At 33.0% G+C, this 23,950-nt stretch overlaps 1 protein-coding gene and 1 pseudogene across 2 annotated transcripts; one reads left to right on the forward strand and one right to left on the reverse strand.

Annotated features, from left to right (window-relative positions):
- The first annotated feature begins 6,247 nt into the window (after positions 1-6,247).
- On the forward strand, positions 6,248-7,680 carry LOC143574626 (thioredoxin pseudogene; annotated as a pseudogene). Its single transcript, XR_013142631.1, has 2 exons — positions 6,248-6,410; positions 7,364-7,680. The product of XR_013142631.1 is annotated as a thioredoxin pseudogene (transcript).
- Positions 7,681-9,067: 1,387 nt separating this feature from the next.
- LOC143574618 (transcriptional corepressor SEUSS-like) lies at positions 9,068-15,735 on the reverse strand. Its single transcript, XM_077059198.1, has 9 exons — positions 14,795-15,735; positions 14,592-14,711; positions 13,981-14,029; positions 13,636-13,850; positions 13,490-13,558; positions 12,907-13,004; positions 12,158-12,251; positions 11,998-12,067; positions 9,068-9,759 (listed from the first exon to the last, which is right to left on the reverse strand). The coding sequence occupies exons 1-9, from the start codon at positions 15,701-15,703 to the stop codon at positions 9,104-9,106; spliced, it is 2,280 nt and encodes a 759-aa protein (XP_076915313.1). The 5' UTR covers positions 15,704-15,735; the 3' UTR covers positions 9,068-9,103.
- Between the last annotated feature and the right edge of the window lie 8,215 nt (positions 15,736-23,950).

Consider the following 23,950-nt stretch of genomic DNA (forward strand, 5'->3'; position numbering starts at 1 on the left):
CCCAGGTGTTGGTAAAACCCGAGTGTTTTCGGTCCCGGGCTATGAGGGAGTAAGTATATGCGAATTCGGTCAGTTTCTGTCACGTCTGTTACTTTATCATAATTAAAACAAACAACAAAAAATTGCCATTCGGTCGGTACCGAAACGAAAAAAGAAAATACAAATTGCTATGGACAAATAAGGTGCCGTCGTTCGGCCGGCTTCCGTTATGCTCGTTACGGTACCAAAACAAAAAAAAAACAAATTACTATGGACAAATAAGGTGCCGCCAAGTAGCCCAATGACGACTTAGTGGCACCAATCGTTACATTTATATATATTAGATAACTAGTTTTAGAGCCCGTGTTACACACGGGATAATTCAAATTATAAAATTATAAGTTAAACAAATAATTACATAGTGTATATGAAAAAAATGTATTACATATATGCTTGTATCTATACAATGTGTACATAAATTGATTTTATTTATATCACAAAATGTTTTTTTTAAATGAACTTAATAAAAAAATGTGCGTGCAAAATCGTACCCAAGAATGCTTCTTTCTGTTGAAAAATTCATTCTCGGTGTCATATATGTATAATTGAAAGAATTTTGGTTATGCACCAATTTCGAAAATAAGACTTCTCATACGATAGTAGTTCTAACCATTCAGCCTAAATACAAAAGAGGCGTTACCTTTATTGATATATTTATCAATTTACCACCCATCAAAGGAAAGTAGGATATTAAATTGTAACAATGGACGTTCTTCAAGAACTATGTTTTTCTGAGCTACACAATAAAAAAGATGTTGATAAGTTTTAGAGGGCTTCTCGACTTTGTCATAACGACAACATAAAAAATAACATGTTAACACATTCAATTTTGTGAATATTTTGTTTCATTTGAGCGTAGTTTTGCATGACATGCTTCCCATACAACGTTCTGATTACCATTGAAGGAAAAATTAATGTTGACATATATAAATATTTGAAATTTGATAAATGTTAGAAGCATTGATAGGCACGGGGGTGGCATGTCGAAGGTGTCACAATCTTTTTCTTAAGTTTTAATTGTTGAGGGAAAAATAGTCAATTTGCCAAATTCCGAACCTTTTGATTATTTCAAAAAATGCCCTTAAAAATAAACTTTAAACCCGGATCATGTTTAAAATTCTAACTTTCATATTTTTGACATTTTAAAGTCAACATTTTGAACCCATAACAAATTTGATGATAAATCTATTTTGCATTTTCAAACTTTTGGTAAAACCCAAGCGTTGGTAAAGCCCGAGCATTACGTCGGTGAGTCGACGGGAATTAAGTCGGTATCGTTTACGTTCGTTATGGTATAGACACCATTGGTAAAACCTTAGCGTTAAACCATATTCGTCAAATTAATATATAAAAAATAAATTATTTAAAGCCATGTTTGTTTGGTCGGTAAACCCTGGTGGTGGTAAAACCTAAGCGTTGTCAGTCATGTGCATTGAGATGGTAATTAGACACGAATTCAGTCGGTTTTGGCTATGTTCGTTATGGTACCGGAGCTACAAAAGGGAAAATATAAAAATTGACTGGACCAAAGGGTGGTGTCGTTCGGTAAACCCAGGTGTTGGTAAAACCCGAGTGTTTTCGGTCCCGGGCTATGAGGGAGTAAGTATATGCGAATTCGGTCAGTTTCTGTCACGTCTGTTACTTTATCATAATTAAAACAAACAACAAAAAATTGCCATTCGGTCGGTACCGAAACGAAAAAAGAAAATACAAATTGCTATGGACAAATAAGGTGCCGTCGTTCGGCCGGCTTCCGTTATGCTCGTTACGGTACCAAAACAAAAAAAAAATTACTATGGACAAATAAGGTGCCGCCAAGTAGCCCAATGACGACTTAGCGGCACCAATCGTTACATTTATATATATTAGATAACTAGTTTTAGAGCCCGTGTTACACACGGGATAATTCAAATTATAAAATTATAAGTTAAACAAATAATTACATAGTGTATATGAAAAAAATGTATTACATATATGCTTGTATCTATACAATGTGTACATAAATTGATTTTATTTATATCACAAAATGTTTTTTTTAAATGAACTTAATAAAAAAATGTGCGTGCAAAATCGTACCCAAGAATGCTTCTTTCTGTTGAAAAATTCATTCTCGGTGTCATATATGTATAATTGAAAGAATTTGGTTATGCACCAATTTCGAAAATAAGACTTCTCATACGATAGTAGTTCTAACCATTCAGCCTAAATACAAAAGAGGCGTTACCTTTATTGATATATTTATCAATTTACCACCCATCAAAGTAAAGTAGGATATTAAATTGTAACAATGGACGTTCTTCAAGAACTATGTTTTTCTGAGCTACACAATAAAAAAGATGTTGACAAGTTTTAGAGGGCTTCTCGACTTTGTCATAACGACAACATAAAAAATAACATGTTAACACATTCAATTTTGTGAATATTTTGTTTCATTTGAGTGTAGTTTTGCATGACATGCTTCCCATACAACGTTCTGATTACCATTGAAGGAAAAATTAATGTTGACATATATAAATATTTGAAATTTGATAAAAGTTAGAAGCATTGATAGGCACGGGGGTGGCATGTCGAAGGTGTCACAATCTTTTTCTTAAGTTTTAATTGTTGAGGGAAAAATAGTCAATTTGCCAAATTCCGAACCTTTTGATTATTTCAAAAAATGCCCTTAAAAATAAACTCTAAACCCGGATCATGTTTAAAATTCTAACTTTCATATTTTTGACATTTTAAAGTCAACACTTTGAACCCATAACAAATTTGATGATAAATCTATTTTGCATTTTCAAACTTTTGGTAAAACCCAAGCGTTGGTAAAGCCCGAGCATTACGTCGGTGAGTCGACGAGAATTAAGTCGGTATCGTTTACGTTCGTTATGGTATAGACACCACTGGTAAAACCTTAGCGTTAAACCATATTCGTCAAATTAACATATAAAAAATAAATTATTTAAAGCCATGTTTGTTTGGTCGGTAAACCCTGGTGGTGGTAAAACCTAAGCGTTGCCAGTCATGTGCATTGAGATGGTAATTAGACACGAATTCAGTCGGTTTTGGCTATGTTCGTTATGGTACCGGAGCTACAAAAGGGAAAATATAAAAATTGACTGGACCAAAGGGTGGTGTCGTTCGGTAAACCCAGGTGTTGGTAAAACCCGAGTGTTTTCGGTCCCGGGCTATGAGGGAGTAAGTATATGCGAATTCGGTCAGTTTCTGTCACGTCTGTTACTTTATCATAATTAAAACAAACAACAAAAAATTGCCATTCGGTCGGTACCGAAACGAAAAAAGAAAATACAAATTGCTATGGACAAATAAGGTGCCGTCGTTCGGCCGGCTTCCGTTATGCTCGTTACGGTACCAAAACAAAAAAAAAACAAATTACTATGGACAAATAAGGTGCCGCCAAGTAGCCCAATGACGACTTAGTGGCACCAATCGTTACATTTATATATATTAGATAACTAGTTTTAGAGCCCGTGTTACACACGGGATAATTCAAATTATAAAATTATAAGTTAAACAAATAATTACATAGTGTATATGAAAAAAATGTATTACATATATGCTTGTATCTATACAATGTGTACATAAATTGATTTTATTTATATCACAAAATGTTTTTTTTAAATGAACTTAATAAAAAAATGTGCGTGCAAAATCGTACCCAAGAATGCTTCTTTCTGTTGAAAAATTCATTCTCGGTGTCATATATGTATAATTGAAAGAATTTTGGTTATGCACCAATTTCGAAAATAAGACTTCTCATACGATAGTAGTTCTAACCATTCAGCCTAAATACAAAAGAGGCGTTACCTTTATTGATATATTTATCAATTTACCACCTATCAAAGGAAAGTATGATATTAAATTGTAACAATGGACGTTCTTCAAGAACTATGTTTTTCTGAGCTACACAATAAAAAAGATGTTGATAAGTTTTAGAGGGCTTCTCGACTTTGTCATAACGACAACATAAAAAATAACATGTCAACACATTCAATTTTGTGAATATTTTGTTTCATTTGAGCGTAGTTTTGCATGACATGCTTCCCATACAACGTTCTGATTACCACTGAAGGAAAAATTAATGTTGACATATATAAATATTTGAAATTTGATAAAAGTTAGAAGCATTGATAGGCACGGGGGTGGCATGTCGAAGGTGTCACAATCTTTTTCTTAAGTTTTAATTGTTGAGGGAAAAATAATCAATTTGCCAAATTCCGAACCTTTTGATTATTTCAAAAAATGCCCTTAAAAATAAACTTTAAACCCGGATCATGTTTAAAATTCTAACTTTCATATTTTTGACATTTTAAAGTCAACACTTTGAACCCATAACAAATTTGATGATAAATCTATTTTGCATTTTCAAACTTTTAAAAAAACTCAAAATTTTCATTTTTGACCCGTAACAAATTTTGACCTAAATGTAGTTAACTTGTACCAAACAATCTATGTACCAACTTTTGACCCATAAAATCAAATTAAACTTCCACAAAAAACCCGAAACAATTTTCATTTGAGAAACATGATTTGTTGTTAATTTTTGGAATTCACCAAGTATTTGAAATATATAGTAAAATAATTTGTTAATATTTATATTTATAAAAATATATAGATATTATATAAATATAGTGTAAAAGGAAAGTGAATAATTATTGATTTATTACATATATTAGGGTATATTAATTTTGGAGGAAAAAAATTATAAGAATTAACTAAAATATGACAAGTATCCCTATTTATTTTACTTTATTAGAAAATAAGTAGATAACCCTTTTACTTTAATTATGATTTTGGGGAAGTTGGCGTAAATACTCAAAAAAAAATAAACTATAGGTGGAGCCACAATCTTTGCATTGTATCTCAATCATACCTATTTAGATTTGTGAAATAAAGTTTGGTCCACATAAATTTGAGACCCTTAACCGCCTTACATCCTTTATAGCAATATCCATATTTAAATATACACAAAAGGCTTTTGTTTTGATTTTCGTCCAAAATATTTACAATCTTTTATTTATCGTTCTTCTTTTCATCTCAATTTCAAACTAATTAGATTTTTGTAATTTACCAAGTTTTTCATTTATCTCAAAATCATAGCAATCTTTAGAAGCTAACACAGTGTTTCTCTTTTTATAAAGGGACATGATTATAAAAATAAACGACAGTTTACTATGTAAAGTTTTTATGTCTTTTACCCCTATGATGTATGAACACCAAGACCCGTAAAATATTTTAGTCACTAAAGCTAGCATTTTATTTGAATGCGGATGAAAAGTTTCTTGATTTAAAATTTTCTTTTTTCACACACCCACTTTTAATAACATATATCTTTTTATTTTTCTGTAAACTGCAGTTTATATAAAAGTAAACAACAGTTTACTATAAAATTTTTATGTCTTTTACCCTATTATGTATGAAAACCAAGACCCTTAAAATATTTTTGTCACTGAAACTAACATTTTATTTGAATGCGGATAAAAAGTTTCTTGATTTAAAATTATTATTCACTAGTTAGGGTGGTAAAAAGGTTGTATTTGCGGGTTGTGGATTGAACACGTTACGAGCTTGGAAATTTGGCACAAACCTAATGACATCACAAGTTTTCATAGATTGACACGATTACAACCGCTAAACCTTAAATGTTATTTATTTTTCTTGCATACCTGTACTTTAAAATTACAAATTTTATAAAGTAATTACGATTAAACTATCACTACAAAAAAAAAAAAAAACTTAGTACCACTTACTCAACATCACAAACGTACGCAATTTGTTAGCAGGTTCCAACATATTAGTAACATACTAACATAACCCACAAAAAGAAAATATATTCCCAATAAAGCAAAAACTATAAATAAGATTTCAGATAAGATTGACGTTCTTATTTTTCAGTCGTTTGTTGGTGGAAAAAGTATTCGACCGTTGTATGTGATCATGCTATATTTCTTTATTGTTGTTCTTGTTCTTCAAAACCAAGATTTTCTTTCTAACTGTAATATCTGAAAATGTGACAATAGTACAAAGTACTTGTAAGTTACACACGTGTAAAATTTGCAATTGGATCAACCAACTAAAAACACGAAGACGTGTGAAGTCCATAGAAAAGAATGGAATAAAATTAAAACAGAAAAAGGGAAACCACAAAAACATTATATTTGAACCATTCATAGTTTCTTACAAGCACCACACACATACAAGCAAGCAGAGTAAAATGGCTATGGAGAGTTGCTTCCAAATGTATAGGGGTGTTGTTCATCATCCTTCGGTCACCTGCATATTCAAGCTTCCAACTAAACCTTCCTTTGTAAAGTCCTTCAACACTACCAGATCTCGCATCGTCTGCAAAGCTTCTACAAATGAAGGTAAAGGTATCTACATCTTTCATTATTATAGTTTTTTCTATAAACTCTAGCCCAATTTTGGTCATTTGTATATTTACTTTTACTAAATATTTAGTTGATATGTATGAGCCAACGACTCGTTACTCAAGCTAAACCATTATGAGTTTTTATATGAGTGAACTTATCTTCAGGTCAAATATGACTCACACATTTATACGATTAACAAATTAACTTATACAAGTTGGCAAGAGAACCATGAGACAAGAGCTATTTAAATAATCTTGCTATTAAATAGTATAATGTAGCAAGAAATTAGAAAATACAAAACACCCAAAAAAAATGAAAACAAACACACCAAAACCATTATCGCTGGCCTTAGAGCTTGCCTTGAAGTTATACCCCCCCCCCCCCCCCTACTAAGAGAACACAGTTTAGCCATTTCAGTCTTAGCTGGGTGGTAAAGTCAACGCTTTTTAAGCAGAAGACCAGTGTTAAAATCCTTATATGGGTGTGGATTATTCTTTTCTTAAAGTAGTTTAGAAGTAGAATGTATATGAGTGTATGGGTTGCCGTTAAAGAAAACGAGAACACGAGGTTTTCTTAAAGTATTAGTTAAGCCGCTGAATGTTACCGGATTATATTACATTAATAAGTTATAAGTAGACTTTTTAAGATATTGTGGGGTTGGATATCCGAGTTATATTACTATTTTAACTAAGTTTTATTAACGCGTGATTAGGGGTGATTGAGACCGCCAATTCCAAGAGATTTCATAATCTTCCATTTGTAAGTAGAATATATATAAAAAGATTATTTATTTAATTAGTTATAGGTTACTTATATTTATATATTGATAACTAAAATGATATAAAGGTTAGAGACTCATATTAAATGAATCCAATGTTTTTATTTTTGTAGCTACTTATTTGTAACGTTATTACTAGCTAATGGAGTTGTGTTTTTGGATTATGTAGTTAAAGTAGTAACAGATGGTACATGGAAGGAACTGGTGGAAGTAGCAGAGCTTCCAGTGTTGGTGGAGTTTTGGGCACCATGGTGTGGGCCTTGCCGGATGATAGCCCCGGTGGTCGATGAACTTGCAAAAGAATATGCCGGCAAGGCAGTGTGCTATAAGATCAACACCGATGATTGCCCCAACATCGCATCAAAGTACGGCATTAGAAGCATCCCAACAGTGCTCTTTTTCAAGAATGGAGAAAAGAAAGAGAGTGTCATTGGGGCTGTTCCTAAGTCCACTCTTTGTGCCACTTTAGACAAGTATGTTAATTAAATTAACAGTGGCTGGCTGGCTTATGCATCAAAGCTTCTTTGCTTTATAAATTTGAAACATGTGATTAAATTTTTATGTAATTTTCATTGCATAACAAAAGGTTATAAATTTGTTTTCATGCTTATAATTTACCTACAAGTCTACAACAAATCATGAGTTGCATAAACTTTGAAACTATTTTATTTATTGTATCTAAGAGAGAGGTGACACGGAGCTTTCGTTAGCTTGAATCCTAGCTGCAACATGCATGTAAAGAACACGTTAGAAGGTGACTTAGAACTGAAGCTCTGGAAACACCCTCCGACGCTGGGATAGAGAGTAAGGTTGAGTTCCTCTTGGACAAGAGAAAAAATTGTCCATAATTTCCAGAAATCTTTGTACCAACAATGTAACATATGAACTGGGAATCACAAATATGGTGTTGAAATGTCAGATTAACAGGTTTTATTGAATTTTGGAAATCATTAATTGGGTGGTTATCTTCAACGGATTCATAAACCAAATTCATTAATCAAAATTGTAACTTGGCCAGGCTATTCATCTTTGAATGAATCAATGATTAGGCTTCGTTCAACTAGAAGACAACGGGGACGAAGACTGTTAACGCACCCGAAGACTGGTTCAACTAGAACATAACAGACCCATTCCATGACGTTTTGTGCAGCCGAGACAAAGAAGTGAAATCTACATGTTCCTTAACAGGTAACGAGTGATCTAGATGGAAAAATGGTCACTAGTTCCAACGAATATATTTTACTTCCTTTTGAAGCAGGAGTTTGAAACTTCATTCCATAACCACTGATACAAACTAGATTTTCTTTTAATGACAACTAAACCACACCCATTCAAATCAACCTAATACCTCGTTGGGAAGATCAAACCCTCATGCCTTAGGATAGAGGCGAGGCGGCATGAGTTTGGATGTTCCTTTGAATTCTTTGAACAATTTTAAGGCCGGAAAAATGCATTTCTTGCTTTCAATTTTCAAATCCAAGTTTAGCTATCCCGTTCCCAACCCATCTCAAAACACTATGAGCCAAGGAGGTAAAAAAAAAAAAAGCCAACTAAATTCTACATTAAACATATTCCATAGATATATACATACACTCACTTCTAGTGTAGAGATATACCAGTTCCTGAGCAATAGCATCCCCACCTGCCATCTTCCAATCATAACCAACAAAATCAAGCAACATACCAAAGATCAATTTCATAAAATTAAAAATTAAAAATTAAAAATTAAAAACTGGCATGCTATATCTTTACTTTCATCTAATACAATCCAACGCAAGGGGTCACCAACACGACATGGGTTTAGTTTTCCCGTCACCCGCCTATCATACGCCTTCTTTCTTTCTTTCTTTCTTTGTTCGCTCTGTTCATCTTCTTTGCAACATTTTTGGATATAACTTTACATCTTCTTCTAAGGAGACGGTTTCCAGTCAAATGGCATATTATTAAAGCCATTATTAACCGCTCCAAGACCATTAAGCAATTGGCACCCTAAATCCTGCTGCATCATCTGCATTGCAACCCTTCCATTCATACTCAAAGAATTGTTAATATTATTACTACTATTATGTTGACCCATGGCACCTCGCATACCCGCATGACCATTTCCCACAACACCCGAAGAACCATTATTCCCCGCCTGAACTAAATCATTAGAACTTTTCATGTCAGTCCCCATTGACCCAACAGCACCGCCGCCGCCAACACCATGGGATGACATCATTTCCTGAATAATCTTCTGCACGGAGCTTTGAGAGTCATTGGCATCAGCATCAGTCATGGAAATATTTGGAGAGGTGACGGGTAAAGGAGATGGGCTATTTGTGTTACTGAGTGGGTTTTGATGTCTAGAATTCATGGAATTCTGGTGAAGTAGGCTGGCGATGGTGGTGTTGGAAGAAGTCGGAAGTGAGGAGTTAGCGTTATTTACACATGGCATCACGCCATTGGTGGATGTGATTTGCATAGCGGAGGTTGGCTGCGGGTGCTTTTGTTCTTCAGGTTGTTGGGATTGATTATGAAAGCTAGATGTTGAAGATGTCCTTCGCGGAAATTTAGCTAAGCTCTCTGTCAACACAAGCAGTGAAAATAAATAAATAAAAAGAATTTTTTAACAAAAGCAATTAACAAAATGGAGAAGCTATCGAAATAATAGATTTCTGACTTGAGTTGAACCAATTAGCATTTGATTCATTTATAACTTATGTAAATTATGTCTTTTATCATATAAGTCAGTATATCATGCACTACAATATTGTGTTTTACAAATAAAATACGATTGATATACAACAAAAAAGTAATCGTTTCCGATTAAAGAAGTTATAAAATTCTACTCTCCACAAAATTCAAGTACTAACCATCATTAAATCCACCAGAAGTGAGTACTATCAATCACAGTATTAAGGAATTCAAAGATAACTAGTTTCTGCTTATTTTTAAAAAGTTAAAAGATCATTTTGGTCGATATTATCTGAAATCTAATTTTAGTTATCAGGTTATTAGTCAATGTTTTTCAGTAGTCAGTAGATAAACTTGGATAGCATAAATTTTGTGGAGCAATGAATACGTAAACAGAAAAAAGATTGTGTTGTTATTTGATATTTATAATAGCAAAAGTTAAATGTAACGATATTAATTATGCATCTGAGATGGCATATGTTTTGTTAACGAATAACACAAATAAAAAGACGAAGGCTTGAAGCATAACATTTAATAAAGAATTTTTTATAACTTTGATGATTTATAAGTATATATTCTAAGATATTAATCATGTAATAGCAAATTGGCTACACATATTAGCTTTTATACTGCATAGGATTTTAACTCCTTTAATTTTATTTCAACCATTTCAGAAGGCAGGGAAGATAATACTCAAATCAATGGTTGGGGTTCTTGATATGGCATACACAATAATAAAAGGTAGGTTTGATTGGTATTATCTACAATTTTACTACTATATATAAGAACCTTCATGCTATTTAAAGATAACAAAACCTTCTAGTTATTAACTAGAATTCTTTGTGATCTTACCACATTTATAAAGCCGACAACAGATAATCATCGCAGGTGAACAACAAGGTACAATTAACTCTAATTTTAATGAAGACATAAAATTACATCATGCCGGCAATTCTTTATTATTTTTTCATATATTAATGTGGTTTTAATCAATAAAAATCTAAATTTAAGGTTTTATAAATACAAAAAAATAGATGCAATTTTACATACACTCGTATCCATGTTGTCTTTAGTGTTTAGTCTTTTAATAATAAAAAAAAAAAACTGGTTTTTAATAAATACAAAAGAAATACACAATACTTTACGCATACTCGTATCCATGTTGTGTTCAGTCTTATGATGTTCTAAATACAACAATATTGCTTCTATACTCTATAGCATTTTGCATAGCCTTTAAATAATGTGAATTTGACATACTATTCAAATTCACATTTTTGTTTATAAAATTTGAATATCAATTTAGTAACTTATTACTATGTACAATCCTTTGTTTTTTAAATATATGTACAATTGTTGCACATTAGTAACTTATTACTATGTATATCTAGATTATAAAAAGACCTTTTAACCTAGTTGCTAAGATTTTAGTGCCTAATCTTATATTACATTAATTATTATTTACTTCTTATTTTGTGATATAAAGGTATAAACTGTGACTTTAACTTGTGGTGAATCAAGAAGAGGATGAATAACCTAAAGCAAAAATAATTATACGATTGGACCTTATAACGGCTTACATGTGCAAATAGCGCGCATATATACAAGCACACGGCTAATATATTACCATCTTCAAACTATAATATTATGCCCTATATTATATGATTCTCTGCGTAAATATCAATAAGGTATATACACAGTTGATTGTAATCGTTTGAAATTAATGAGGTCGATTTTAAGTAGTTAAAAAAAAGATTTATAAATACATCCTGATCAAGAATAGATTTCTATACCTTAAACAAAAGTAGATGCCTACAAATATTCATAATCGTGTGAAACCAATCTACATCATGATTTGTTCTTAAACAAAACTTTCATAATCGTGTGAATCAAATCTAGATCATAATTTGTTCTTAAGCAAAACTGTTTTCAGTTTGTTATTCTTTTTTGGTACCTATGGCCTATCCTTTTAACATATCACACAATGATTGATCAAAAAAGCCATAGATTACCAGTGCCACATATACATGCTTCATAATGCCAACATTATAGGCTTCTAGAACAAATCCACGTGAATAATAGCACTTTGTAACTAGGTATTTAAAAGACAACAAACTTCGAAACACTTACCCATAGGCCCCGTCCTAGTTTCTCGGCTGAAATCAATCAAATCCTTCATGCTATTGACCACTTCTGATATCTAGTTTCAAGCAAATAGGAAACTTAAAGCATGTGTGATCAAAATAGAATTAAGCATGTAAACTGATAGGTAATTACAAAAGAAGATTACCTGAAGACACCGGACATATCTCTTTGTGTATCCTAAATCATTAACTAACGGTACTTCCAATGCTTTTGTCAACTGACGAGCTGAAGCAACAAACCTGTAACATTAATTAAGATTTGTATAAGCGTGTGCTAAAAGCATAACAAATAGCCCCCGACACAATGATTATTTCTTATGAACCCCACCCACCTATTCAAGCTTTTAGAATATATTATACTGTCTCCATTAGTTCATAGGAATCATACTTATTAGACTCAACTAACAACCTAAGCAACTCAGTGGAGATTATGATGATATATTAACAATACATCAAAATAAAGCCATTATTTTCATATATTGTTGATACCTATATAAAATTCTGCACCCAGTTATATGACGGCCTTAAATGGCTATGCTTTTGCTTTCTGCCTTTAAATTTATATTTTAAGCCTAAACTGGAATATTTGGCAGTTTAATGGGAAAACAATATCTGTTTACAAAATTAAATTATGTATATGAAGCTATAATATATAAGCAATTTAATGCTTTCATTGTTTAAAACGTTGAGTTAGAAAGAAAACAAAAACATGTGTTGACCGTTTTGCCTTTTAACGATGTTATCAAAGCAAAAGAAGAAAAAACACAATGTCTCATTTTGATTCCTATGTGTTCCGTCTTATGTTTTTTAAGACAAAATTTTCCAAATACGTTAACTGTTCTGCATTTAGAGACAGCTAAAATAGCATCAGTAAACGTGTTGCATGGAAACCTACATGTTACAATTGTTCTGCAATTCTGGTTGAGATAAACTTGATGAAGCATTTTGAGTTGAAGCCTGATATTTCTGAGCTGCATTAGCTAGCTGACTAACCTGTAAAAGAAAACCAGCAGCCTGGTTACACTAAAGCCATCAAACACCTTTTTCTTTTCCTATATTGAACTTTATATATAAAGAACATATGAATATTATGATAGAAACCAAAACTTAAACAATAAATTAAAGGATAGTTAGCCCGATTCGAGATGGGTTATTCTCCAATTAATCCGATTCGAGAAGGATTAGATCTCCATTAAAAGGATTTTAACCAGGTAAATTCATAAAAATAAACATCGACTTCTCCTAAAACTAGAACAGAAGATATAAATAAGCATCAACCAGAATAATAACTTGCCCTAAAATTAAGCTAATAGATAATAACCGGTCCTAATCTTCAGCATCTCATTTACTCACTTTCCCTCTTTATCAATAACATCTTTGACCAAGATCTGGAATCTTATATTATCACAAAACTATATCTTTACAACACTATTAACTTATTTTGATTTAAAAAAGAAACAGTTATTATTGACAAGAACCTGGGGTATGAGCAATCTCCTAGGAATAAGCTCTTCATGCCGCCGAGCACAAAATTCCCATGAGCATATCTGTGAAAAAGGATTTGGTAAATACATGCAAAAAGTAATATTCCAACCTTTTAGGACCACATGAAGTGGAAACAAACCTTCAAATCTGAGGAGAAGACTATTCGCAGTTGACCATCACGAACAACCCTAAGTTGCTCAAAAACACTTTCTTGTATGGCTTTTGCATAGTCAAGCACTATCTGACCAGATGAATTCTGATACTCTTTCGGCATATCAACATATAAAAGCTCCTCCAAAGTACCACTCTCATACTTTATTTTGAAAAGCCTTGGTAGAACCTCCGCAGTCGCCTCTGATGTCACATTTACATACATATATTATATCAGAACACAAACAAACGCCTCAAAAAATGAAAAACCCTATAAAAAAACTAAGTCTTTGTTTGAATGAAATTATTGGTCTGCAAAAAGGAAAAGACATACCAAAGCCACGGCCTGGCTTCTTATTGCATATCTCGCAGTGCCATACATCCTGCACAAACATAATAGTAAGCCAGTAATACATGACCTCCATTAATAAGCAGCAATGAAACCACTGTTTCTCTAAAACAAAGGGTTGTTAAAAGTAGGGGGCGCATGAAACCCAAATCCGACCCATAACAAAAGAACGAACCCAAACAAAAACCAACGATTTGGTTCATGTTTTTATAAAAACCAAATTTTCGGTTCAGTTTCAATATTGCATGTAATTAAAACCGAAAGAATCGAACCAAACCAAGTTCATAAATTTTCATTTTAGATTTTGAATGTTAAGACAGTTATAAAAATTTAATAAATGGTGTAACCTAAATGTATAATAATCAGTAAACATTAATTAACAAAAAGATTTATCCCCAAATTCATAATTTTGCACCATGTTTTCCTGCCAAAAATTTCAAGCTCAAATGGTAAATAAAACCGAATCCAAACCGAAATAGAACAGTTCAACTCAAAAACCAAATCTTTGGTTTTTGGTTCAGTTTGAGACCGAAACCGAACCATGCACACTTCTAGTAGAAAGTTAGCAAGTCTGCCATAGTTGCATAATATCTCACCTGAGGAAAGACTCCAGTGGTATGGCGTCCATTACCGTACAAAGAAACACACCATTTTTTCCGGGCATTAGGAGCAAAGTACTCGGCCACAAATTTTCTCCAAAACTCAATGTTGTTGTCCTGCAAAATAAATAAAATCATATAATGTGTTGTTGCTGATACATATAATGTGTTAGTAAAAGGAGACTTTGTGCAAATCTTACTTCAGGCCTATGCTGTTGCTGATACATATAATGTGTCAGCCGTCTTGCACACATCCCCGGTTCATGCACTGGCTTTGCAGGAGATCTCATTGCTTGTTGGAACTGTGGTTGAAGTGAAGAACGTTGCTGAGGAATATTTTTCAACAGTTGCTGTTGCTGCTGCTGCTGCTGCTGTTGCTGATGTTGTAACTGTAAGAATCTCTGTTGATGCAGAAGATTAATTTGTGCAGCAGAAGATTGAGGAGATTGTCTGGACATTTGAAGCAACTGTTGTTGTTGCTGCTGTTGTTGCAGAAATAATGATTGATCAGAATGCTGTGGCTCCATTTTTACAGGTGGAAAGTTTCTAATGGTCTGCTGAATCGCTTGTGGTTCCATTTTCAGCTGACCAAGGTTTCTCAACGCTTGCATCTGTTGAGAATTTGACTCATTCGTCACCACTTGTGGCTCCATTTTCACTTGGCTAGTTTGATACTGCTGCTGCTGCTGAATGTTATTATTAGGGATAGAATACTGCTGACTCTGCTGCAAGTTTGGTGATGAGTTTGAAAAATGTTGCCCCGGTGCATTTGAGTTAATCATATTTGACGGACCAAGAGAAGACGAAGGAGTATTAAACCCCATCCCATTTCCTATGCTGGATAACGGATCAGAATCAGGCCCATTATCAATCATACCCCTTATAGAACTCCCCGAATTCGACCCGCCATTACCATAAGACTGATGAAGAAGAGAAGACACATTCCCAAGCACATTCATGTTATTAAACTGAGTCCGTGGGGACACAAGAGACGGAAAGCCAGATTGATTCCCCCCTTGACCACCCAATAAACCCGAGTTTGACCTTAACATGGAAGACGGAACAGACTGTGCACCGTTAAGTGAAGTCGGTGGCCCCGATGGCACCATCTTCCCAAAAATGAAAATAAATAATATAAACTTCTCTAAAGTCTGAACTACAAGCTCGAATGCAATGTCACGAAGTATCTAAAACACTAAGATTGTGTAATACATAAGTAGTCCTGTATCACTCAAACCAGCTGCAAAGTACCGATATCCATCCACTTCGTTCATCGATCGATATCTGCATAGTTTATCACTCTTGTAAATTAGTTAACCTACATACATCACTTTCAAAAGCATAATAATAATAAGCATTAAATAATAATAATAATAATAATAATAATAATAATAATAATATCTCACCTTGAAGAACACAAACTAGAAGCTAACTCTTTCAATGTCGAGGTTCGAATCCTGAAAGCGAAAACCTAGCGATTTAAAGCTAGAATTGAATTATCACAAATCAAATGCAGCTAGCTAAAGTAAATAATCATAGAGCTAGGGTTAGAAACAATAACGACTTAATATAACGATAAATAGTGAATCAGAACAGCACGTAAACTCAAAAGCTTGCTAGGAATCAACAGTGAAGGCAGCAGAGCAGTGAATTCAATTGAATGGTGATGCAAATCCTTGTGCAGAAGAGACTTGTTATTTGATAGGCATGTATAATAATAATATATGTGGAGTATTAGGGTTCAATCTGCCTGTAGGTTTAGAGAGAGAAAGTAGAGAGAGAGAGCTTGCGGACGTCAAAGTAGAATTGTATCGGATTGAATTTTCTTCATTCTCTTCTTTACCTTTTCTCTTTCTTTTCTCTCTCTTCAATGGAAGCAGCAAGTCAAATCCACTTCTTCATATCATATCATGTATGTATGTGTCATGTCTGTATGTATGGATATAGGAATTTTTAATGTTATGGTATCATGGTCCATCATCATAATTTATCATTCATCATCATCCACCTTTTAAGATTTTTTTTCCCTAAAGATATGCGTCTCTAAATCTTATAAACCTGAATTTTTATTTAATTATATATATTTTTTATAAAAAAATATGTGTGTTTTTAATGTTAAAACCTAATTACTCATAAATTATTTTATTTTCAAACCAAAACTTTTTCATGATTCTCAAAGACGGCTCCGGTTAAGTAAAAAATTTCAATATCTTGATGTCATTGAGCATCCTTAGCCCGTTCCCTAAAAACATGTGAGGGAGATTTGTAAATTATATGGTATGGTTATGAGTAGTTGTAAGTAGATGAAACAGAAAATGATATATATGAAAGTTAAATTTGGGGTTTCACTGTAGATACTGTATAATTTTTTAATATTTTTATAAAATAGTTGTGGGTGAAAGAGAGAAAATATGATGATAAAGGTATAAAAAATATTATTTAATTAAACATGAGAGAGATAATACAGTTTTTTTAGTGTAATTATATGATATATATAGATATAGGGTTGGGAATGATCGTAAAGAATTTTAGATGTTGACTTTTTTCTCATGACAAATTCCCATGTAACTAAATTATAATTTCAGACCATTAACTCATCTATCTGTCTATTTTAAGGGAAGTGGGGGTGGTCCATTATAGCGTGGCCATCACGCGTGATAGTCACGGGAACGCCGCCGCCGGTCCTCCCATCAGCCATCACGCACTCAATTCGATCGTTAATGTGACCGTTGAGGAGATAAAAAAAAAACTTAATTAACCTATATAAATATAATCAAATCCATCTTCAAATCCAACTCAAATCTAACTCAAATCCTCTACTACAAACAACATTCTCACATCACACAAATGGAGGGTTCAAAGAAACGTGGCTCAGGTTTAAAGAAAACCCAATCCCGACCAAAGGTACGACAAAATCTTGGCGAGCCGGCGAGATTCCGATTACAAGATGAACCCGACACAACCCAACCATTCCAACCACAACCTTTTCAACCACAACCGTTCCAAAACCAACCATTTCAATCTCAAACATTTAATTCACCGTTTTCATCGACACCGTATCAAAACTAACCGTTTATTCCACCTTTTTCTAGCCAAATATTTCAAAATAATCCTTTTGAAACGTTTCAATCTCAACCGTCACAAACGTCCGTCGATCATTTAGAGGATAACAATGTTATACATCAATTTGCACGTGCTTTTCGTGATGAAGACGACGATGTGGATGAAGATGAACCCGCGGAGGAGGATGCCATCGTCCGTAGACCTTGGTCGTCCGCGGAGGAGGTCATCTTGACCAAGGCTTATTTACACGCCTCCGAAACAAAAAAACACGTAAACCAACAAAAACGAGAGTTGTTATGGAGACGTGTTATTGCACATTTCGAAAAACTTCCCGGTGCAACCGATCGAAACATGGATAAAATGACTTCCAAGTTGGGAGATTTGAATAGAAAAAAATGTCAAAATTTAATGCTTGCTACATCCAATTGGTAATTATTTTTTAAAATTTATTAGTTAAATTTTTTTTATAATTTATTACTTTATTTTACAATTTTGATATATATATATTTTTCGAAATGTTTTGTAGAGCCAAGCTCCACAAAGCGGAGCGAGCGAGGCGACTATCATAAAGAACGCCTTGAGCAATTATATCAAGATTTTCCGATATAAATCTTTTCCCCACTTGGATGCGTGGGATATTGCGAGACACCACCCGAAGTGGGAACCGGTTCCCGCGGTCGACATGGACGGACCGACGGCTCCAAGGAAAAAAGGATCTTCTTCAAAAAGATCAAAAACTTCCGATTCCGGGAACTACACAACGTCTACCGACGGCTTGTCAAGCAACACGCCGAACATGAACTTGAACGATCAACCCGGAGACGATCCCGACGAAGACACACCCACACCCACACGGCCGCATCGCAAGAAAAGTGGGGAATCGTCAAGATTAGGAAAGGAAACGGTGGCCGAGGACTTCAACGAATACAAGTCGGCTAAGTTGGCGGAAATTGTCACACCCCGACCAAAGGCGGCGGAACATGCCGAGGTGTAACGATTGTCCATAAGCACATGACATTAATTAAAGTAACAGTATTTAATAAACTCATTTCATTTCACAACATTGAAAATGTCACATAACAATTATCCATAAAATAACCATAAACAAGATATCACAAAATATGACAAATTGATATTGTTCATTTTTACTAATATCCTAAGGTCTTTGATGTCGTTTTCTTCACAATCATAAATCAACCAAGATGCAAACCTGCAACATTTCATAAAATAAAGTTTGTCAACACAAAGGTCGGTGAGCAATTCATAAGTTTAATCATATTAGTATATAATAAAGATAGCCACAAAACTTGTATACGAAACGATAAATAAAAGTGGTAATTTGGATAAATAGATATCGCTAAACACATTTGCGACACCTAGCTATAAGGGGATGCCATATAGTCTAGAATTTTATAGTTATCGTTAATTGCATTACGTTAACGACACCTTGCTATAAGGGGATGCCAAATAGTCTAGGATTTTATAGTTCCACCAACCAAAAGCGATAGACACATAGGCATATAAGCATAGAACACCAAATCGAGCAATTATTTAGGTAAAGTATACAACTATGTTTGTGGTTTAAGATTCAAATATAAAGCATTTTGTTGAATAAGTATGAAATGTCACCCCCAAAATAAAAGATGGAAAATGGGGTATGAAATACTCACCTTCAAGTGGTAAACTTGAAAGATGATAATTTGGAGATTTGTCGGAACGACGAGTTTAACGCACAATGCCTAAAAAGAAAAGAAGTCTTGAATTTAGAAAGGTTGTCTTGAAGGTCTTTAAACAAAATAAATGTTGAGAAATGTAAATAATTAAAGTTCAATGTTTAAAATGTGACTATTTAAGAATTTATAATAATAACCCTTTAAAAATGTAAGTTTGCTCGAAACCGGGTTAAAGTATCTAACCTTAATATTTACTCAACCTATGTTAAGTAATAAGGTGGGTAAAATGCAAGAATGCAAATCCCTTTGGAATAAAGATACTAAAACGGGTTTTTTTTATCGAGTGTTCGGGTTGTCGGTTCGGGTCTTGATAATTGGTCAAACCCAAAGTCAACTTTCCAAAATATTGAATGTTATGAGATAACTCAATAAAATTTAATAAGACTTAACCAAGTATGTAGTTCCATTATTTTAGAACTAACAACGCACGTTAAGCGAGTGTTCGGTTTTGTCGGTCCAAACTTTATTATGAGATCAAATTGGATCCAACATTTCCAAGTACTTAAGAAAATATTTAAAAATCAATTTGTAACTATTTTTAAAGAAATATACAAGTCTTGATGGCTAAAAAAAACACACTTGTGTGTCTTAAGCGAGCAAGAGTCGGTTTGGTTCGGTTCCCATCTCACAACAAGTTCATAGATGGTTTCCACATGTCCAAACACTAAATAACTTATATAATAATGTACAAATAAAAAAATACCAAAAGTTAACAATAAAGTCTTTAAACAAAAGTTCGGTTTTCGGTTCGGATCGTGTTTCGGGTTAAGACCGAGGTAAGATTCTACAAACCCATAACCATAGAATTTGTAAAAATGATTTTAGAAACTTAGATCTAACACTAAGTATGTTTAAACAAACAAAACTAGTAACAAAGTTCGGTTTACGGTTTAGAGCTATTTACGGTTAAACCGAAGCATAGACTTTTAAAAACCTATAACCATGGAACTTGTAAACATGACCAACAAACTAAAATAAGCAAGATTAATATGTATGAACAAGTTATATAGATGTATATATATCAAGGACACGAAGTCCTCCATGAAGCCTTGCCTTATGGGGTCTGAAACCTCACCGACCGGAATCGGAGAAGTAACTACCAAAGGTAAACAAGGGGTGTATATTATATATATGTTGCACAACCATAAACAAGTATTAATAAGGCTACATAAACTAATTAAGATGAAAGACCAAAATCATTCAAGAACACTTAAGAAGATAACCTTGAATCTTTGATGTTTGAGAGAGTTTTTTTTTTTTTTTGAGTTGTAGCAAGGGAAAATGAAGAGGAAAGGTGGTGTATATATAGGGTAATGTTGGTGGTCAAATATGGGTGTGAGACACAAGAGTTTTCATGCAAAATGGATCAAGACAAAAACACAAAACAACAAAAAAATAAATAAATAAATAAATAAATAAATAAAAATAAAAATAAAAATAGGATGTTTTCAAGACCCAACAAGTGTGAAACAATATTGTAACATAAATCCATCATTTTGATTATAACATAAGCATCGGTTTACAAATCGGGTCGGTTTACATAATAAACAAATACAAAAACGAATACAAACAAGACCCGAAATTGACGAATGTCACAGAAATGGTCGAGACGAAGAGCGAAAGCAACTAGCTCTTGCTTCAAAATTAAAACGTGACGAGGCGTATATCAACCATTTGAATGAAAACCAAAAAAACGTCGATTTAACATTCATCGTACAACCGCACGAACATCTTAACGAACCATTTAGATCGATCCTACTTCAACGCAAACGTGAGCTATGCGAGAAGTGGGGTTGGGAAGCGCCGTAGGTTTTTTTGTCGGTTTTTTAATTTATTTATCTTTGTAATATTTATTTAATCTTGTTTTATTTTTTATTTAATTTAACCTTGTTTTAGTATTTGTTGTAAAAAAAATTAAAAAAAAAAAAATTCCATCACACCACCACCCGCACCAAAATTCCATCACTAGTGATGGAAAGTGGTGGGGTGAGGTAACACAACGTGATTGGTGGTTGCAAGTTATGGTTTTTAAACCACCCCCACCCCCTTAATAAAGTAAAATAACTGGGACACGTGTCACTTGGAGATTCATTCTTGGCCCAAATTTCTTGCTCAAAATATTTCCTATTTTTAATGAAAACCTATTTATGTCAACATAATCAAAACATATCAACCTATCATTTAATTTAATAACTAATTACCTAAATTATAGAGATTAAAGATATGCGGGTATTTATACCAGTATAATATAAATATTTATATTTTTAATAAATTCATACCTACCTTTTTTTATTAAATCAATTTGTAAACATTTTTCAGTGTAGAAGATAAATGTGATAAAAAATAATGTACGATATTTATAGATTTAAGAAGATAAAAACAAGAAAAAAATTATGAATGAACAACAATTTTATTCTCACGTGTTCATTCAACCTCTATAGATCTATGGAGTTCTCATCCGTCTCTTTCAAATCAGTAATACAAAAGCGTGTTTTAGTCATACTAAATTTATATATGATGTTCTCTTTTTACGTCATTTAGAATTAAACATCTTATCATCTTTTGTTATAATTCACTATTCCATTAACAGTTATAAATACAACTTATAATCAACAGGTGCATCTTTTTCATGATTCTGAATTGAATAAATTGCGTGAAAATGCACCATGTATTCATATGAATATTTCATTAGAAAATATAATTTGAACCTATTAAACTATTTAATTTGATAAAATATATGATTTTTTTAATATAATTATTTAATATTTATAGTTTAACTGTATTTCTTTTGAGATTCCGGTGCATCACACGGGTTCTAAAGCTAGTTAAGTATATATAATATAAAATTTCATTTTGAAATGTGAGGTCTCGGGTATGTTTGACAAAGAGTTTTTGTGAGCTTTTAGGAGTTTCTGGCTTCAATCTTTTAAGAAAAAACTCATATTCAACAAAAAACTTTGTTTGATGGAAGAAACTTCAAGCTTTTAACTTTGGAGAAAAAACTTCATGTTTAAATGCTACTAGTAGTAATGTTTAAGAAAAGCTAGAAGTTTTTACAATTAAATTTACAAGTTTGATACTTGGATTTTTATCAACTTTTGTTAATGTTTATAATAGTTATATATTTTACCCTTATTCAAAACTAACTACCCCATTACTCTTTAAATGACTATAACTTTTTCATACGTTAGTATTTTTTTGAACAAATTAGATAAAAAAAGAGCATTTTATTCTTTTTAATTTGAGTATCATATTGCTATACTTTTTTAACTTTAAAAAATTAATATACTACGTAATTACCTGTTATGATTGACAACAAGTCGAGTCAGACGAGCTCGGGTCATGTGTAAGACCAAATTATAGTCGGAACGAGTCGACACAAAAAGGGTTAATTTAGTTCGATTCGTTTCGGTACGGTTTTGAGTCGAAAGGGGCCAGGTCAAAACATGTTTTAGATTGAAACGGTGCCGGGTCGGAAAGGGTTTCAGATCAAAAGAGGTTGGTTTAAAAAATTATCTATTTGAATTACTGTATATTTCAGTTTTGCTTCTTGATTTTCGCCATCGGTTACACGCTTACTGCCTTTGCACGAATTAAGCGTCTGCATTCGAGTTATGTGTGCACTATTTTCAAGTGAATCACATACCGACAATGATTATGCGGTTGATGTCAGGTTGCGCTCGCACTTGGCTGCACCGTACGGGCACCCAACTAGTTTTATTAAAAGCTCTAGTTACTCTGTCAAACACCTAAATATATCTAAAAAGCTACCAGCTACCAGCTTTCAACTACCAGCTACCAGCTTCCAGCTTACAGCCACCAGCTAACAACCAACAGCTAGTTTTGCCAAACATACCCCTCATCTAGCAAGGGTAAGGGTCATGCGTGACCAATGACATGAGTTCGGTTATGGCGTCATATGACAACTTTGCTTAGGATTACTTCGAGCTTTATAGATTATGTTTTGTTTAGAAATTGGTTTGATTTGGAACCTTTGTTATGTTTTAGATTTTTATTCCTTTTAAGAATTCTGTTTTACATGCATTAGTTAGCAAGGTTTTTTTTTCTTTTGTCTAATTCCAATAAATACCAGACCTAAAATTCGGGGTGTTAGAGCATTCTCGTCCTTTTTCCTATCTTCAAATACACAATTACATTAAAAAAATCACCACATTTTCTATCTTATGTTCAATCAAATAATATTTTTAATACGTTTATAATTATCTTTTCTTTCTATTCTACTCGCAACAACTTTCAAAAAGTATTAAGAAAAAAATTAGGGTGATAAAGAAACTTTTTAAATATAAAAAAAATCACAACATTTTTTTTGTTCACTCACAAAACCCTGAACCACTCCTTATATTAAAAAAAAACTTCACTCGCATAATTTGATGGATGGATTGAGAATGTTCTTACGTCTCCGATTTAAATAGGATTATAGTATTCCACTAGTAAGTGTGCTTCTTTATGTTGTATATAGAGAGAGAGTTACGTTATCGTACAATAATCCTTAACCTACAAAAGCGTACGCGAATTTCGCTCAAGCCCAAAACAAAACAC

This window comes from Bidens hawaiensis, unplaced genomic scaffold (genome assembly GCF_021521415.1).
Source record: "Bidens hawaiensis isolate Kalapana, Puna unplaced genomic scaffold, B.hawaiensis_p1.1 tig00027067_1, whole genome shotgun sequence".
Taxonomy (NCBI): Eukaryota; Viridiplantae; Streptophyta; class Magnoliopsida; order Asterales; family Asteraceae; genus Bidens; species Bidens hawaiensis.

Excerpts from the sequence above, each read along its gene's own strand:
- LOC143574618 (XM_077059198.1), bottom strand. The coding sequence starts at position 15,703 with ATGGTGCCATCGGGGCCACCGACTTCACTTAACGGTGCACAGTCTGTT. Across the intron at positions 13,851-13,980 it reads GAAGCCAGGCCGTGGCTTTG|AGGCGACTGCGGAGGTTCTA; the intron begins GTATGTCTTTTC and ends ATGTGACATCAG. Across the intron at positions 12,252-12,906 it reads TTGCAGAACAATTGTAACAT|GTTTGTTGCTTCAGCTCGTC; the intron begins GTAGGTTTCCAT and ends TTAATGTTACAG.